This window comes from Schistocerca piceifrons, chromosome 9 (assembly GCF_021461385.2).
Source record: "Schistocerca piceifrons isolate TAMUIC-IGC-003096 chromosome 9, iqSchPice1.1, whole genome shotgun sequence".
NCBI lineage: Eukaryota > Metazoa > Arthropoda > Insecta > Orthoptera > Acrididae > Schistocerca > Schistocerca piceifrons.
In genome coordinates this window covers 87,897,525-87,918,085 of record NC_060146.1, presented here as the reverse complement: position 1 = coordinate 87,918,085, position 20,561 = coordinate 87,897,525, and the positions used below count along the sequence as shown (strand labels likewise).

At 42.9% G+C, this 20,561-nt stretch overlaps 1 protein-coding gene across 1 annotated transcript in view; it reads right to left on the bottom strand.

Moving 5' to 3' along the window:
- LOC124716723 (galactoside 2-alpha-L-fucosyltransferase Sec1-like) overlaps positions 1 to 20,561 on the bottom strand; it is a 114,836-nt gene that overhangs the window by 8,488 nt on the left and 85,787 nt on the right. The window contains exon 4 of the mRNA XM_047243265.1: positions 10,018 to 10,242. Coding sequence (XP_047099221.1) covers positions 10,018 to 10,242 — 225 coding nt within the window. The remainder of the gene's footprint in view (positions 1 to 10,017; positions 10,243 to 20,561) is intronic.

The window sequence follows — 20,561 nt, the reverse complement described above, 5'->3', positions numbered from 1 at the left end:
ACATCCTTCTGAATCTACTTAGTGTATTCATTTCTTGGTCTACGATTTTTACCCTCCACGCTGCCCTCCAATACTAAATTGGTGATCCCTTGATGTCTCAGAATATGTCCCACTAACCGATCTCTTCTTCTAGTCACGTTGTGCCACAAACTCCTCTTCTCCCCAATTCTATTCAATACCTCCTCATTAGGTATGTCATCTACCCATCTAATCCTCAGCATTCTTCTGTAGCACCACATTTCGAAAGCTTCTGTTCTATTCTTCTCCAAACTATTTATCGTCCATGTTTCAATTCCATACATGGCTACACTCCATACAAATACTTTCAGAAACGACTTCCTGACACTTAAATCTATACTCTATGTTAACAAATTTCTCTTCTTCAGAAACGCTTTCCTTGCCATTGCCAGCCTACATTTTATATCCTCTCTGCTTCGACCATCATCAGTTATTTTGCTCCCCAAATAGCAAAACTCCTTTACTACTTTAAGTGTCTCATTCCCTAATCTAATTCCCACAGCATTATCGGAGTTAAGTCGACTACATTCCATTATCCTCGTTTTGCTTTTGTTGATGTTCATCTTATATCCTCCTTTCAAGACACTGTCTATTCCGTTCAACTGCTCTTCAAAGTCCTTTGCTGTCTCTGAATGAATTACGATGTCATCGGCGAACCTTAAAGTTTTATTTCTTCTCCATGGATTTTAATACCTACTCCGAATTTTTCTTTTGTTTCCTTCACTGCTTGCTCAATATACAGATTGAATAACATCGGGGAGAGGCGACAATATCGGGACATAAACTCAGTGGTTCATGTATTGCTCCATCCTCATTTTCGTAATCGACTTCTCAGTAATTTAAGGTGTCTACGGGGCGCGCAGAAACTCTTTACAAACAGACAGGCCACATCAAATTAAAAAAAAGTAATCGAGGATGGAGATGACAAGTGTAAATTATTAACAACAACGCAGGGAATCATACATGGATGTGATATGTCTCCATCTGTTTTGAAGATCTACACTGGAGATCTGGACAGGGCTTGGGAACAAAATAGCACATACGGCATAGAGATCAACGGGGAGAACCGTTTTAAAACGGTATTCCACACTTATGACGCGTGGTCAAGGGGGCGCCTGCACGGTAGCTCTGCGTGTTCGGTCAGAGGCTTAGCTGCCCTCTGTAATAAAAAAAACTGAGTTGATGGAGCAACGAATCAGCGTCATGGGACGTCCGCTACAAACGAATACAACGATCATTAACGAACAAAATGAGATAAAAAAAGGGGCAGCGTCAAGTAAAAAACTGTATTTGGTCTCAGATTAGAACCCTGCCACCGCTCAAATTTTGAATAAAAATCATCAAAATTGACACCCAAAGAATTCCGGCATAAAAAGACACCCTCATTCTGCCAACGGCCTTGTCAAAGAGGGCAGAGGAGCGAACAGAGGTTCAGGGCACTTGAGTTTCGAAACTGCCCCTAGAGACAGAAGAATCAGCAATGATTAACGGCATGATGCTTCAAAAGGCGATGATGATGATGTCTGGTTTTGGGGCGCTCAACTGCGCGGTCATCAGCGCCCGTACGAAGTCGCAATTTTTACAGAGTCCAGTTTTTTTTGCACAGTCCAATCTAGCTACCGTCACGAATGATGATGATGATGATGATTATGATGATGATGAAGACAACACAAACACCCAGTCCCTGGGCAGAGAAAAATCCACAACCCGGCCGGGAATCGAACCCGAGACCCTGTGATCCAGCGGTACCAATGCTAGCCACCAGTCCACGAACTGCCGACTTCAGTAGGCAATGGAAACCACTGCATTCAAGATATATAATGTGTATCCACAGAACGTGTAGCCTGTAACTGGAAAAGTGTCATGACGATTGCCCCAAAGGCAAAAGATTCTGGAATAGTCCCCCATTCGGAACTCCGGGAGGAGACTGCCAAGGGGGATGGGGGAGTAACCAACGAAGGGATAACGTTCTATGGGTTGGGGCGTGGAAGGCCAGAAGTAGTGGTAGGGAATCTAGAAAATCTGAAAAGGGAAATGCTAACCTCAATCTAGATATAGTGAAGGCCAGTGAAGTGAAACGGAAAAAAGACAAGGATTTTTGGTCAGTTGTGTATAGTGCAATATCAAAAGCAGCAGAAAATGATATGACAGGCGTACATTCGCTATGAATAGGAATGTAGGGCAGAGAGTGAGTTACTGTGCACAGTTCAGTGATAGGGTAGTCCTCATTAGAATCGACAGTAAATCAACGCCGACAACGATAGTTCAGGTATACGTGCTTACGTCGCAAGCTGAAGATCAAGAGACAGAGAAAGTGTATGAGAACGCTGAAAGACTAATTCTGTACGTAACGGGAGACGAAAATCTAATAGCCATAAGGGACTGGAATGCAGTTGTACAGGAAGGGGTAAAAGGAAGGGTTACGGGAGAATATGGGCTTGGTACCAGGAGTGAGAGAAGATAAAGGCTAATTAACTTCTGCAATAAATTTACTAACAGCAAATACTTTGTTCAACAATCGCAAGAGGAGGTGGTATACTTGGAAAAGGCTGAGAGATACGGGAAAATTTCAGTTACATCGCATCATGATCAGGAAGAGATTCCAAAATCAGATACAGGTGTGTGAGACGTTCCCAGGAGCAGATATAGACACAGATCACAGTTTAGTAATGATTGCCTGAAGTTTAAGAGACTAGTCAGGAAGAATCAATATGCAAAAAAGTGGGACACAGAAGTAGTAAGTTCTCTACAGATATAGATACTGTGATACAGAACAGCTAAGCAGGCAATTCAATTGAAGAGGAATGGACATCTCTAAAAAGGGCGATCTCTGAAGTTGGGAAGAGAAACGTAAGTACAAATACGGTAACTGCAAAGAAACCATGTGTAACAGAAGAAATACTTCAGCTGGTCGACGATAGAATGAAATATAAAAATGTTCAGCGAAATTCAGGAATGCAGAAATATAAGTTGGTTACGAGTCAAGTAAATAGGAAGTGCAGGGAATCTAAGACAAATTGGAAGCATGAAAAGTGTGAAGGAATGATTGTTGGAAGGACAGCATATAGAAAAGCAAGGGTGGTAACATTAAGAGTGCAACGGGAATTCCACTTTTAAATGCAGAGGAGAGAGCGGAGAGGTGGAAAGAGTACATTAAGGCCTGTATGAGAGGGAAGACTTTTATGGTGTGATAAAAGAAGAAACAGGAGAAGATATAGAAGAGATAGGGGATCGAGTATTAGAATCAGAATTTAAAAGAGCTTTGGGAAATTTAACATCCGAGGTCATCAGTCCCCTAGAACTTAGAACTACTTAAACCTAACTAACCTAAGGGCATCACATATATTCATGCCTGAGGCAGGATTCGAACCTGCTACTGTAGCAGTCGCGCGGTTCCAGACTGAAGCGTCTAGAACCGCTCGGCCACAACGGGCGGCTACACCAGGAGAGAAAGGAGAGCTCCGCCGCTGTGGCCCGGGGGCCGGTCCGACCGCCATGTCAGCCCCTGCTGCTGGTGTCACCCAATGGGCCACGGGGTCAGCACAGCGCACCCAGGAGACCTTCGAGCTGCTACTTCTCACTTAAGTAGCTCCAAAATGGCACCGTGAGACTGAGTGTATTCCGTTCCAATCCTACCACTGAGGAAAATGCCCTGGCAGTATTGTGAACAGAACCCAGATCCTCTGCGTGGCTGTCAGCTACTGAGTCACACACCTACACTTGGAGGATAACATTTTTTCCGGTATTTATCTTGTCCACGTGCAACCCATCCTAGAATCTTGCTGAAGTGTACGAGACCCATATCAAGGGATACTGAATGTGCACAAAGAAGGGTAGCACAAATGGTCACAGTTTTGTTGGACAAATGGGAGAGCGTCACGGAGATTCTCGAAGAACTGAATTGGCAAATGGAAGAAGATGGATGCAAACTATCCCACAAAAGCCTCTTTAGTAAGTTTCAAGAACCAACTGTAGATGCCGGCCGAAGTGGCCGTGCGGTTAAAGGCGCTGCAGTCTGGAACCGCAAGACCGCTACGGTCGCAGTTTCGAATCCTGCCTCGGGCATGGATGTTTGTGATGTCCTTAGGTTAGTTAGGTTTAACTAGTGCTAAGTTCTAGGGGACTAATGACCTCAGCCCATAGTGCTCAGAGCCAACTGTAGATGATGAGTCTAGGAACATACTACAATCTCCTACATAATTCTTCTATGGGAAATGAAGACTAGATTAGACTAGCTATAGTGCGTACAGAGACAGTCTAGTAATCATTCTTCCTGTGATCGATATTGGAAAGGAACGGGCACATTTGGTTCAAATGACTCTGAGCACTATGGGATTTAACTTCTGAGGTCATCAGTCCCCTAGAACTTAGAACTACTTAAACCTTACTAACCTAAGGACATCACACACATCCATGCCCGAGGCAGGATTCAAACCTGCGACTGTAGCGGTCGCGCGGTTCCAGACTGTAGCGCCTAGAACCGCTCGGCCACTCCGGCGAACGGGCACATTTCCTAATTGCTGGAACAACGGGAAGCACCCTGTGCCACGGACGTCCAGTGCTTTTGCAGAGTAAGGTTGTAGGGTGTAGGTGGAACCAGTGTGTGTCTTATGTATATGAATTGTGTAAATTAGGTTCTGCGTTTCATGGTAATTTTCGCTGTTTGTAGATGATATTTTCTTGGGCAGAGATTGATGTACACCCCAACATTGGCATAAACGGCCATGGAAAACCGCCTAAAAACTTCATTAGAGCAACCACTGTACCAGACCAGTAGTACTTAACCTAACACATGGCTCCAAACAGCCATGGAACAGCTCCCCGTGTAACGAGCTAGCACTCTACGTATTAAGCTACACAAGCAGGTTAGACCACTGGAAAATAACAACACTTGCAGCGAAAATTTTGGGAAAGAGACTTTCATAAATCCGGCTTAATATACCCCAGTGTCATACTTGTTACGTGATATAAGAAACATGAAGAGCATCAATGATGAACTACAGCGTTTTATTGAACGACATTGCCCACAGTAAGCTTGTAGCCGCTATGTACACATACGGCTCTAAAACAGAAGAGCGAGTGGGATGCGCCTTCTTCATCCCCTCTAATGACATGTATGATTGTGCGTCCACCTGAATCCTCTGCCTATATAGCAGAAGGTATTTGTTATGCAACACAGATATTTAAGTTAATATTGATACTAATGAACTTTTTGCAGAAATTATACACTACTGGCCATTACAATTGCTACTCCAAGTAGAAATGCAGATGATAAACTGGTATTCATTGGACAAATATATTATGCTAGAACTGACATGTGATTACATTTTTACGCAATTTGGGTGCATAGATCCTGAGACATCAGTACCCAGAATAACCACCTCTGGCCATAATAACGGCCTTGATACGCCTGGGCATTGGGCCAAACAGAGCTTAGATGGCGTACACAGGTACAGCTGTCCATGCAGCTTCAACACGATAACACAGTTCATCAAGACTAGTGACTGGCGTATTGTACCGAGCCAGTTGCTCGGCCACCATTGACCAGGCGTTTTCAATTGGTGAGAGATCTGGAGAATGTGCTGGCCAGGGAAGCAGTCGAACATTTTCTGTACCCAGAAAAGCCCGTACAGGACCTGCAACATGCGGTCGTGCATTATCCTGCTGCAATGTAGGGTTTGCAGGGATCGGTGAAGGGTTGAGCCACGGGTCGTAACACATCTGAAATGTAACGATCACTGTTCAAAGTGCCGTCAATGCGAACAAGAGGCGACCGAGATGTGAAACCAGTGGCACCCCATACCATCACGCCGGTTGATACGCCAGTATGAAGACGACGAATACACGCATCCAATGTGCGTTCGCCGCGATGTCGCCAAACACGGATGCGACCATCATGATGCTGTAAACTGAACCTGGATTCATCCGAAAAAATTACGTTTTGCCATTCCTGCACCCAGATTCGTCGTTGAGTACACCATCGCAGGCGCTCCTGTCTGTGATGCAGCGTCAAGGGTAACCGCAGCCATGGTCTCCGAGCTGATAGTCCATGCTGCTGCAAATGTCGTCGAACTGTTCGTGCAGATGGTTGTTGTCTTGCAAACGTCCCCATATGTTGATTCAGGGATCGAGACGTTGCTGCATGATCCGTTACAACCATGCGGATAAGATGCCTATCATCTCGACTGCTAGTGATACGAGGCCGCTGCGATCCAGCACGGCATTCCGTATTACCCTCCTGAACCCACCAATTCCATATTCTGCTAACAGTCATTGGATCTCGACCAACGCGAGCAGCAATGTCGCGATAAGATAAAACTGCAAACGCGTAGGCTACAATCCGACCTTTATCAAAGTCGGAAAAGTGATGGTACGCATTTCTCCTCCTTACAAGAGGCATCACAACAACGTTTCACCAGGCAACGCCGGTCAACTGCTGTTTGTGTATGAGAAATCAACTGGAAACTATCCTCATGTCAGCACGTTGTAGGTGTCGCCACCGGCGCCAACCTTGTGTGAATGCTCTGGAAAGCTAACCATTTGCATATCACAGCATCTTCTTCCTGTCGGTGAAATTTCGCGTCTGTAGCACGTCTTCTTCGTGGTGTAGCAATTTCAATGGCAAGTAGTGTAAAATCACAGATTCGACAAGCAGACGCGCATTTTGTATGTATTGGAGGCCATCACAGAAGCAATGAAAAATGAGACAAGCTTTCATTTGCTGTGGATGAAAGGACATCATGGAATTTTACGTAATGAAGTAGTCGAGCTCCTAGCAAAAAGGAGAGCTAGTGAATGACTGTTTCGTCTAACAGCACTCGCTCATAATGATTTAAAACCTACCATCAAGAAAGCTGCTTACCATAAATGGAATCCTGAATGGCATATATCTCTGCAACAGAAGGCCAGATACCTAGAGGCTATACCTCCTCTGCTGTGCTTCTGCTGTGTGAAGTTAAGAAAACGTCATCTAATGCACATCATTCGTAAGAGACTGGGACATGTGTGAAACGCCACACCTTGTCTCTGTTGGATTCCTTTCATGTTAATTTTTTAAAACTGTTGTCATTTACGGCATACATTCCACTTCTAAATTTACTGTGGTGTTTGTGACTAACTGAGAGGAGACCGAGCAGTGGAACGTGTTACTTTTACACATTATCAAGAACGATCTGTCACACTACCACACTTTAAAACACAGTTTATATGTAATTCATGCCACACAGCCCATACGCAACCTACATCCGCTTTCTTTTATATACTGTATATGATAAGATACTGTCATCCCCCTTCCCTTCTGTGTGAAAGGAAGAATGAGCAAATGTATTTCTAGTTGCATGCTTGATGGTAGCAGACAATCCTGTCTGCTAGAGAACAGTAGGACCAACGTCGAAACAGGTAGCTACGCTTTCTAATAGCAAAGAGGTTTCTGTTCTTACTATGGTCTTGTCTGTCCCTTGTCATGTTGGTATAGGAAGCTGCCTCTCTGGTCATTTCCGTTTTGTATCTGGAAGCAACCTTGGTAGGGACCCACGAGTCAGTCCGCGGCGAGCGTCTGAAGTGGTAAGATCTCTGGCTAAGCGCGTCTCTGCGAAGTCCGTAGGACAATGAATTTCTTAAGTTCAGCCTAACTGAAAATTTAATCACCTTTATTTCAGGTTTAGGTCTAAAATATCTTACGTTATCTTAAATTGCAACGCAGTGTAATTCGAGTGTGGAGTTTAGAATATCTTACAGTAGTTGCTTTGTCACTACTTTGTGAGTAAAGTGGAAGCACGTGTTGAGAATCCGTAACTCTAACTAAGATCATCTATCTTAAATGCGAATGTGTGTGAGATTATAACGTCTCATCTTGACAATATTTTCCAGTATAGCAGCTCTTCTTTATGTTCAACCCACGTGGGGTGTACTTTGTGAGACCAGTACAGGGAGAGGAGTGAGGATGATGAAGAACAAATAGCATTCATTTTGCGATGTGTGCAAAATCACCGGAGATAATACCCTGATCCTGAAAGAAAGACACTGAAAAGAAATTTGTACTAAAACTAGTATTGATTCGTGTTGCATTCAAACATTTTGTACTTTTTGTTACTTAGTAAGACTTCAGTTTCTCCAACTTAAATATATTTAAGCATATTTGTGAAACATATATAGCTTTATTTCAATTTTTTGTGCCAGTAGAACAATACACACACTTTTTTCAGTATTTAAGTCTTTTTCAGATCTTTAAGTCTGTTGTACCATTAATTAATTGTAATGAAATTGGACATATTATCAAAAAATGTCAAGAGTTAAAATGGTAGGAGATGCGCACTGAAATCACTTTACATTGTCATGTAATACCCATTTAAGGAACACCCTAATACACACTGAAGGGCCAAAGAAACTGGTACACCTGCCTAACATCGTGTAGGGCCACTGCGAGCAAGCACAACTGCCGCAACACGACGTGGCATGGACTCGACTAATATCTGAAGTAGTGCCGGTGGAACTGACACCATGAATCCTGCAGCCGGGTCCATAAATCCGTAAGATCATGACGGGGTGGAGATCTGTTCTGAATAGCAAGTTGCAAGGCGTCCCAGATATCCCAGATATGCTCCAAATATGTTGATGTCTGGGGATGGTGGTGGTGGTTAGTGTTTAACGTCCCGTCGACAACGAGGTCATTAGAGACGGAGCGCAAGCTCGGGTTAGGGAAGGATTGCGAAGGAAATCGGCCGTGCCATTTCAAAGGAACCATCCCGGCATTTGCCTGAAACGATTTAGGGAAATCACGGAAAACCTAAATCAGGATGGCCGGAGACGGGATTGAACCGTCGTCCTCCTGAATGCGAGTCCAGTGTGCTAACCACTGCGCCACCTCGCTCGGTGATGTCTGGGGAGTTTGGCGGCCAGCGGAAGTGTTTAAACTCAGAAGAGTGTTATTGGAGCCACTCTTTAGGAATTCTGGACTTGTGGGATGTATCATTGTTCTGCTGGAGTTGCCAAAGTCCGTCGGAGTGCACAATGGACATGAATGGGTCAGGTGATAAGTCAGGACGCTTAAGTACGTGTCACTTGTCAGAGTCGTATCTAGACGTATCAGGGGTCCCATATCACCCCATCTGCTCACGCCTCACACCATTACAGAGCCTCCAACAGCTTGAACAGTCCCCTGCTGACATGCAGGGTGAATGGATTAATGACATTGTCTCGATACGCGTACGCGTCCATCTGCGCCATACAATTTGGAACGAGACTCGTTCGACCAGCCAACATGTTTCCAGTCATCAGCAGTTGAATGTCGGTGTTGACGGGCCCAGGCGAGGCGTAAAGTGTAGACGAGTGGGCCTTCGATTCCGAAAAACCCATATCGATGATGTTTCGTTGAATGGTTTGCATGCTGACACTTGTTGACGGGGCAGCATTGAAATTTGCAGCAGTTTGCGGAAGGTTTGCAGTTCTGTCGCGCTGAACAATTTTTTTCAGTCATCGTTGGTCCCATTCTTACAAAACCTTTTTCCGGCCGCAGCGATGTCGGAGATCTGATGTTTTACCCGATTTCTGATATTCACGGTACACTCCTGAAATGCGTACGGGAAAATCCCCACTACATCGCTGTCTCAGAGATGCTATGTTCCATCGCTCGTGTGCCTACTACAGCACCACGTTCAAACTCACTAAAACTCACTAAAACTGTAGCGTCATATCCTGCCTGTTTACATCTCTCTGTATTTTAATACGCATGCCTGTAGCAGTTTCTTTGGCGCTTCAGTGTATATCTATCCGCTACTGTACATAGGCCTCCTCCATATGTTTCCACTGTTTTAAGTAAGATACTCCACACGCAGTCGTTAAAAAACCTTTAATATATTTCACTATTCACAATGTTGAATGTATTCTGTCAGTTTCCTTTAACTCGAAGTTTTATGTTTACTCTCTACAGTTCTAACAACTGTGTAGTCAATTAATAAACTAATAAAATTAAAAAATCAGGTGCACCACTCTGTAACTCACTGAGGCCTTCCTGGTGAGGGCAGGTAGCAGATGCTGTCGGCACCACCGGCTGTCATCGCTGGTGACTGCGAAGGCGACAGCGGCGCACTCGCTGTGCAGGTCTGCCAACATGGCAGCAGCTGCGGCCTCGTAGTAGGCGGGGCCGGCCTCCTGCTGCAGGTGGAACCGCTCCCTCATGTACTGCCCGTAGTCCGTTCTGCGTACGTGAACCCCGACTGTGCACACCTGTGGGCAACATCTCCATCTCAGCAGACAGAAGGTCTAAGTAAAGACACTCGATAAAGCGTACCGCAGTCTCGGCTGTAGGAGGAAATAACTTTCTCACCAGCTTAGGTTGAGTGTGGACAAAATACATTCCCTGACAAAAATAGTGAAGCACTCAGAAGACACCATCAGATGTAAATGTAACTTTGTACACGTACACACCATCAGCGAGTACATAAATGGACAGATGAAATTCTCTGTGAGATTTAGAACGGCCATTACAGTGCATCAGTGTTTCTTGTGTTTAGTGCTGTTACCAAACTTGATGGAATATACACTATGTGACCAAAAGTATCCGTACATCTGCCTGAAAATGACTTACAAGTTCGTGGCGCCCTCCGTCGTTAATGCTGGAATTCAGTACAGTGTTGGCCCACCCTCAGCCTTGGTGACAGCTTCCATTCTCGGAGGCATACAATGAGTAAGGTGCTGGAAGGTTTCTTGGGGAATGACAGCCCAGTCTTCACGGAGCGCTGCACTGAGGAGAGGTATCGATGTCGATCAGTGAGGCTCGGCACGAAGTCAGCGTTCCAAATCATCCCAAAGTTGTACTATAGGATTCAGGTCAAGACTCTGTGCTGACCAGTTCATTACTGGGATGTTATTGTAGTGCTACCACTCCGATACAGGTCGTTCATTATGAACAGGTGCTCGACCGTGTTGAAAGATGCAATCGCCATCCCCGAAATGTTTTTCAACAATGGGAAGCAAGAAGGCGCTTAGAACATCAAAGTAGGTCTGTGCTGTGATAGTGCCACGCAAAACAACAAGGGGTGCGAGCCTCCTACATGAAAAACAGGACCATGCCATAACACCAACGCCTCCGAATTTTATTGTTGGTACTACACATGCTGGCAGATAATGTTCACCTGCCATCGGATCGCCACATTGTTTATTGTGATTCGTCACTCCAAACAACGTTTTTTCTCTGTTCAATCGTCCAACGTTTACGCTCCTTACACCAAGCGAGGCGTCGTTCGGTATTTACCAGCGTAACCTAAGTGTCATAGTATTTGTAGTGTGTCCTGATGCAGTTTGGAATTCCTATGTGATGGTCTGGATAGATGTCTGCCTATTACACATTACGACCCCCTTCATCTGTCAGCAGCCTCTGTCAGTCAACAGGCGAGGTCGGCCTGTACGCTTCTGTGCTGTACGTGTCCCTTCAGTATGACATAGGAAATAGCGGGCCTAGGGATGGTTAGGAGTGTGGACATCTCGCGTGAGTTAATTTATCGAGAGTTTCTTGACACCACCTTCTTCCTCACACCTCCGATTCTCAGGGATTTTTTTTTCCAAGCTTGAGTAGCCACCCTGTCCTTCTGCTTAATTTTGTTTATTCGTTTATTTACCAACTATTATTGATGAACACTTTGGTCGACGATACTCAATAACAGTGGAACAAAAGTATCGATACCAAAAGTACTGTAAGGTGTTGATGACTTTGTTACGTATTTCTAAGCCTTTATTTGAGACAGATGATATTTTTAGAACACAAGGGGGTATACATCGACTGTCCTATATTTGAACGAAGCGCCTTGGGTATAAAAACAAATACAAACATAATCAATAAATGCCAACATTTGCAAGCAAAATAAAAATATAGGTCTTGACAATAATTGTATGTTTTGCGATATGTTATTATTGCGATGCATTATTACAAGCATGTCTTTCAGAGAAAGACATTCGCTCACAAAACACTTTCTCTTAAGACAAACGGGTGATTTCATATCAGGAGGTGATTAAAATCATAAATTCTTTATGTGAATTGTATCATGATTGTAAATTAACATTGTGCAAGAGGCTGATTAAACTAAAACGCCAATTTGCCCCTAGTATCATCACTATCCTCACATCATAAGACGCAACAACTTACAGCAACATCTTTGATTTTTTAAGAAATTGCAACGTGCACATGAAAATGACTGTCCATTCGCACAGAGATGTTCTTGACAATTCCACAGTGATACTCTCACAACTATGTATAGGTTAATCTTTGCCCCATGGAAGTGATCACTTAACCAAAAGTTCATATGTTAGTAAAATTTTAGAATAAATTAATGAATTTTTGCTGTTCTGTACCTTGTTTTTCCCAATAATATAAGAAAAATGTATTTTTTGCGTGCTGCCATGAGCTATAGTATACTGTCATCGAGAGCTGTGTGTTTTGTATGTACTTACCAAACTTTGTTTCAACTGTCAGATGTGTTTCTGGCTGTACGCTATCTACTGGTACATTAAATGCTAATAAATAAACTAGGCTGGCTGAACATGAACGCAGCTGGAGGTTGCAGAATTCAGACTCTGCATTTGCTGAGCATGTACTGAGTGAGGGTCACAACTACCAGCCAGTGTCCCATGTACTTCACTTAGCAAACAAAAGCCATAAACTCAACCTGCTGGAAGCCCTGGAAATTAACAAACATCTTGCTCACAGTCCAGATCTCATCCTAAATGACCAGACACAACTCAACACTTCCCCTCTCCTAAACTTCATATAATCATCTTTGTTGTTCATTACTTCCCACACCCTCTCTTCCTACATATTCCCATTTTCCTGTAGTCATTAAGTTGTTTTATTTGTTGCAGTTGTCTTTGTATTCCACATATGCTGTAGTTTCAATAGTTAAGGGTTTGCTTTTAACTTGTACTTGTATTACTGTCCATGTTTAACTCCCCTTGTAGTTGTCTCATCAAATACTGTTCATATTTTACTTTGCTCATTTATTTAATGTAAACTGGTATACAGCCACTGCTTTGATTATAAAGTTAATGTTAAAATGCAGTACCACCACACTCTCAAACTGTAGGTTCCCTCAAACACCTCAATTTTCCTGCATTTATTAATTTCTGTTTATCGTATTGATATAGCTTAAGTTCTTTGTGTATTCTGTATTTACATTGACAACTGTCTCTTCTTTTTTAATTGGTTGTGTATCACTCTCCATGTTTCATACTTCTTGATGCAGTCTTGCCTAGTACTAAGTTTATCTTATTTCAATAGTTTTGTTTATCAATAGATACCGTTATGTAGGCATGTTATTCTTATATTGTGCTAAATGTTTTTCTGTCAACTCCATTGTTATTTATGTACTGTTCAGTTTTTACTATTTCATTGCAAAGATGTTACTCACTGTATGTTTCTACTTCACTCTAGATGTGTTACTTCTCTTCCAGTGTTGTCTGCTAACATTTAACTTCTTTGGTGATAATACTCAGTAAATGCCAGAAGATGGCCTTGTAAGCCGAAAACCGGTTAGCAATAAAAATAATATTGTAGAACAAAAGCAAACTGGTGCTTTTCATTTATTATTAAATGAAATAGATTTCCAGAAAGTCACGTGCTGCTGTTACCTGAGTCTTGTTGAAACCAGTTTTGTGGGCCGTTTCGCTTGTGATCTTATCCAGTTTTTTGTTGGCTGCGTCCTGTATTACCGCCCGGAAACGGAGTTCCTGGCGGAGCAACTCCAAGGAGGAAGCGATGTAGTCTTTCAGAATGATCCAGCGACTGAAAAGTACAAGGAGAGCAAAAGGCCAGCTTAATAACAATGAAAAGTTTTGTTCAGGTACACGAGGAAAAGTCAAAAAGTAAAGGCAATTTTTTAACACCTTCAGCACTATGGCCATACGTCAGTACGGTGCTCGTACACCCGCCGTGAGGGCGGCACCCATAATCCGTATGGGCGCAGGTTCCTCGTTTCCTGAAACGTGTTTTCCCGCATGCTATACTACTGCCGGCTGTAGGACAGCCGAAGTAGTTTATATTGTGTCCATCACATGCGGTGGTAGTTGGTTTACACTGAGGTGAGTAAAGGCGTGGGGTGCCTCGTCATATCGACTCTCCTTTGTTTCAGGAGCAGTGCAGCAACACGACGTCCCATGGACTCAACAGGTCGTTGGAAGTCTCCTGCAGAAATATTGAGCCATGCTGCCTCTGCAGAGGAAACGTTAGCGACGGCCCCGGACATTTGCACAAGCCCCGCCCATTTACCCCCCTCCACACCTACCCCCAGCCACACCAACCAAGAGCGCATCAATATTATCTTTGGTAGTCCTCGTCGCTGTCGTGTTTTTGCTCGTCGTCTTTTGTTTTACCGCGGTTGTTCGTACTAGCAGTGTTCTGCTGTTAGTACTTCTTAGCAGTTTGTGTAATACTGTCAAAATGAAATGTAGATATGCACTCTCAATGAAGTTATCATAAACAAGGTACCGAATCGTGACTGTTGTGGCCAACTGCTGTCAAAACTGATATCTAACAGACATTAAAGTACGATAAGATGTGTTGGAATGACACTGATGAAATTATGTTCATATGTTTAACAACAGTCAGCTCTAAAGCTCTCAAACACTGAAGAAGAATTCAAAGTAATTTCGTGTCTGGTATAAGCAAGCAGTCATAAGAGTTCACAAATAAAAATTCACCCATTGCACAGGTAAATATTAATGAAGAATGTCACTGTATAAATATCTGACTGCTTGCATTACGCATTTCTACATTATCCCACTCTTACATTCTTTAGTCTTAATGAGGTAATGAGAAACACGCGAAGACATCGACTTTGCCTTGTTTATGCACAACATTGACTTTAGACAATCGAGATAATGGACAGCATCCTTGGCGATACCACCAATAAATATTCCCCAAGAGAATTTCTTACACTACGGGAGGCGACGTAAATTTTCGCTCACTGCAGTTAACAAATATCAGATTTTTTGATATAGTGCAGGTGGAAGCTCATGAAATAAAAGAGACAGTGTGGATACCATTTTTATTTTTCATTCTTATTGATGATTTTTCAACTCGCATATTCAATGAACATATTTCTAATTTTTTTCACAATGGTACCGGAAAAACTGTATTTCGTACTAACTACTGATTTTCTCCCTTCTTATGACTGGCATATCTGTGATACGAACAACTTTGACGTTTGAACATGCGGCACACCATGGGCGGAGCTTAGGATATGGATTGGTGTGGAGGGGGGTGATTGGGCGGGACTTGTGCACCGTCCGGGGCTGTCGCTAACGTTACGTCCTCTGCAGCCTTCCACAGGCCCCATCATTGCAGAATGTGTGGCCACTGCAGTATTTTGGGCACGAACTGACCTCTCGATTATGTTCTGCAAACGTTTGGTGGGAATCATTTCGGGCGATCTAGGTGGCCAAATCATTACCCCGAATTGTCCAGAGTTTTCTTCAAACCTGTCTCAAATAGCTGTGGCCCAGTGACACAGCGCTTTGTCATCCATAAAAATTCAGTTGTGGTTGGGAATATGAAGTCCAAGAATGGCTTCAAATGCTCTCCAAGTAGCCCTGAACATAACTAGGACCCAGTCCATTCCATTAAGGAGACACCACCAGCTAGCACAGTGCCTTATTGATAAACTGGGTCCATGGTTTCGTGGGGTCTGTGCCACAATCGAACCCTGCCATCAACTCTTACCAACTGAAACTGGGATTTAGTTGACCAGGCCGCGGTTTTCCAGTCGACCGGCGTCCGACCGATATGATTACGAGCCCAGGAGAGGAGCTGCATGTTAACAGCAAAGGCACTCGCATCGGTCGCCCACCAACACCAAAATTTCACCGCACTGTCCTAACGGATACGTCGGCCCTATGTCCCACATTGATTTCTGCGGTTGTTTCTCTCAGTGCTACTTGTCTGTTAGCACTGACAACTCTATACAAATACTGCTCCTCTCGGGCGTTAAGGCAGCCGGCCATTGCGTGAGACGTAATGCGTCAAAGTTGGTATTCTCGGCACACTCTTTACTCGGAATATTGAATTCCCTAACGATTTCCGAAATGGAATGTCCCATGCGACTAGCTGCAAGTACCACTCGCGTTCAAAGTCTGTTAATTCTTGTCGTGCGTCCACAATGACGTCGGAAACTTTTCCACATGGATCACCTGAGTACAGGCGACAACTCTGCCAATGCACTGTCCTTTTATGCCCCAGTCCGCAGCTCGGGGTCTTGCGGTAGCGTTCTCGCTTCCCGCGCCCGGGTTCCCGGGTTCGATTCCCGGCGGGGTCAGGGATTTTCTCTGCCTCGTAATGACTGGGTTTTGTGTGATGTCCTTAGGTTAGTTAGGTTTAAGCAGTTCTACGTTCTAGGGGACTGATGACCATAGCTGTTAAGTCCCATAGTGCTCAGAGCCATTTGAACCATTTTATATGCCCTGTGCACGCGGCACTACCGCCATCTGTATATTTGTATATCGCTTTTGTCACGTCATGGTGTAACGGTGCCTTTAATGAACAAGTTGTAGGAACTTCAGACACTAGCTATCGAAAGTGTGATAAAGAACAGCCGGCCGGTGTGGCCGTGCGGTTCTAGGCGCTTCAGTCTGGAACCGCCTGACCGCTACGGTCACAGGTTCGAATCCTGCCTCGGGCATGGATATGTGTGATGTCCTTAGGTTAGGTTTAACTAGTTCTAAGTTCTAGGGGACTGATGACCACAGATGTTAAGTCCCATAGTGCTCAGAGCCATTTGATAAAGAAGATGCCTGCCAATAAGCAAAGAAGCTAAAGCAAAATGCGTTTTTTTCTGAGTAAGGGAACATCTTTTTTGAGGCTGGGATCGTGGTATGTATCGCCTCTCCACAAAACATCAGGCTACCACGAAACAGGTTCCTGTACGTCCAAAAGGTGCTTTTTCAAGAACTGTAAAGTCAGACATTGTCATAGGTTATAACAGGAAGATGACTGCTGTAGATTATGTCAATTAGCTCTACAGCTACTACCCATTAGCAAGCAAAACAATGAAATACTGGAAAAAACCATTCTTTCACGTTTCTCTAATGGCTAACGCTAATGGTTTTATTTTGTACAGTGATGTCATCAAGCAAAAAAATCTCTAATCGAATTTATTAAAAAAAATGTTGGCCTGTACAATGACAGCTGCAGGAAGGGACATTCTATCGTTGGAACCAAGAAATTTTTATCACCATTTTCCAGAAAATGTACGACCCACTCCCAATAAAGTGGACTCCACGTGCTATTGCAAAGTTTGCTCTGAAAAAGGAAAGAAAGAAACTGGCAAGCGGATAAGGTAAGAAAGCAGGTGATGGTTCAAAGACTCCAATGTCGGTCTTTGTGTAAGACGACATTTTGTGACTGCTATACCAAATGTATCATTTTTATCATAAAATATCAAATAAAAATGCACGTGCGGAGTTTTTTTTTTTTTTGTTTGCACTTGAACTCTTCCTGAGAAAACGTAAACTTCTTCCGGAGGAGAGTTTTTTCAAGTTTTTGGCAACGCTAATAACACTAGTACCGATGCAAACATATATAGGATGGACCGGTTTAATCTAATAATGGGAATAACTCAGGATAGAGACGAGATACAGTAAAATGTTGTAGGTAAAAGTTATAGATGGCAAAGAGGGTCACGTGTTGCTTCTAATGTCCGGGACCTTGAACGTGATTTTCAAGGTGATTTGGAGGCTAAAATGTTTTTAAATGGGATATTTGATTGAAGATCTGAAACTAGCAGCACATTACTCAAGGACATGGGAAAGCTTATTGAAGGGCAAATAAGCAAATATGTTTCTGGTTATGGTACAGATTAAGTGGGAATAGAGCAGGGATACAGCAAAATACAATGTTAGATACAAACTCGAGGGGGTATAAGGAATCAGGTATCATTGCCAGTAACCATGATCTTGAAGATAATTATCGAAGGTCATTCGAAGATTGAGTTTTGTGTCATGGAATCCCCTATTTGTGAAGTCGGATTTGGAAAGAGTAGAAAGAGAATTAAACTTAAAGTTTCAATTAACGTGTTTACTGGCAAAAATAAATACATCGCAACGTATAAATGTTATTTCGACATTATCAAGGAAGAACAAACATAAACATGAAACGTCCCCTTAGAAAAATTAATGAATTACTGTGCTGATAAACCTCTTACGTTATCTGATTTTCAAACAGCTGAGCAGAACTGAACGTACTCAGACATTTCTCTCTTTACTTATTCTGATCAACACTAAACTGACATACAATATTTTTAGCGCAACGCAATCTGACTTTCAATAATCCCTACAAAAGAATGGCCCTGACTGACAATAACCTATACCTTATATGAATCACTTACCTCACAAAAACCTTCGTTACTCGAACTACTGCAATACAGCGAGCGCCACTACTGCCAGCTAAATAAAAGATTCTAACTACTGAAGGCACTAACTACTGATAGGCGTAGTTAGCAAATGAAAGATTTTGATATAGAACAAACATTGTATTTACCTTAATAGTGTTCAAAAGTCATAACATATATATATATATATATATATATATATATATATATATATATATATATATATATATATCAGTTCATGATATACAGTATTACAAATTTACTCTTTCTGATGGACACACGTCCAGATCATCCGCTCTCAAAACTCTGCCATCTCTCTCCCCACAACCACCATTGCTGGCGGCTCACCTGCAACTGCGAAACGCTACGTGCTGTTCACATCCAGCTCCCTAACACTACAATAGCAAACAACAACGCAGACCAGCCTGTGGCACACAATACAGTCAGTGATTTTCATATAGAGCGCTACGCGGCGTTACCAACATAAAAACCTAAACAACTTACTTACAAACAGAGCTTAGATTATTGAATTACAAGTCGCTGAGTGTGTCCCCTCGCCTCTCATTCTTCGGGATGCCCCTTCCAACTTGAATCTAACACTGTTGTTTGCTGTATCCCACCTCTATTTCGAGTTCGTTCGTAATATAACTAAAAACATATTTGCTTATTTGGCCTTTCCATGAGTTTGAATAATGTATCAGTTTATATGTAAAATTTGCCGCTCTTTTCAAATCTTAAATCAAATAATTAGGGTTGTCATTTTAAAAAAATCACTTTAACCTCCTAACTACCTTGAAAATCACAGCCATTAGTAGCAATGTGTGACCCACCTTGGCGCCTACAACTTTTACCTAAAACATTTTGTCGTATCTCATATCCAGCCCGAATTATTCCACATTGTGGATTAAATGGTTCACCCTTGTATATAAGAAAGCATACTTACTCGTCTATGAAGTATGACGTTCAAAATGATGCTAAATGTGTAACTCTAAGATACTTAACTATTGTCTAATTATTCTTTAAATTTAACAACTGAAAACCGTCTAATTATTCTTTAAATTTAACAATTAAAAATTGAAAGTTCACCTACGCAATGGAAAAGGAAAGGTAGCAATGCTGAATGTGCTATAAAGTTGTTTTTGATGGAAAACTTTCACGGCAAGTGACGTCACTTCGCCGCATAAATTTCCCTTATCCTCCCTGTTGCGGAGCATCCACAACTACGTCATCCCAGGAAAACTTGTACCCGCGCAAGTGCACCTTCGTAGCACCATGAAAGGTGAAAATCACTTGGAGCTGGGTTAGAACTGTACCTATGGTATTCCAGCAATTCAGAACCAAGATTCTAATGCACTGGCTTGTTTTTCCAGGTTAGTGAGGGTAGATATTTTTCTGAATCAAAATCACATCTTTTGAAGGCTTCTCTCCGCTTTTTTTTTGGTCATCGGTCTACTGACTGGTTTGATGCGGCCCGCCACGAATTCCTTTCCTGTGCTAACCTCTTCATCTCAGAGTAGCACTTGCAACCTACGTCCTCAATTATTTGCTTGACGTATTCCAATCTCTGTCTTCCTCCACAGTTTTTGCCCTCTACAGCTCCCTCTAGTACCATGGAAGTCATTCCCTCATGTCTTAGCAGATGTCCTATCGTCCTGTCCCTTCTCCTTTCCTCTCCGATTCTGCGTACAACCTCCTCATTCCACCTAATTTTCAGCATTCGTCTATAGCACCACATCTCAAATGCTTCGATTCTCTTCTGTTCCGGTTTTCCCACAGTCCATGTTTCACTACCATAGAATGCTGTACTCCAGACGTACATCCTCAGAAATTTCTTCCTCAAATTAAGGCCGGTATTTGATATTAGTAGACTTCTCTTGGCCAGAAATGCCTTTTTTGCCATAGCGAGTCTGCTTTTGATGTCCTCCTTGCTCCGTCCGTCATTGGCTATTTTACTGCCTAGGTAGCAGAATTCCTTAACTTCATTGACTTCGTGACCATCAATCCTGATGTTAAGTTTCTCGCTGTTCTCATTTCTACTATTTCTCATTACCTTCGTCTTTCTCCGATTTACTCTCAAACCATACTGTGTACTCATTAGACTGTTCATTCCGTTCAGCAGATCATTTAATTTCACTCAGGATAGCAATGTCATCAGCGAATCGTATCATTGATATC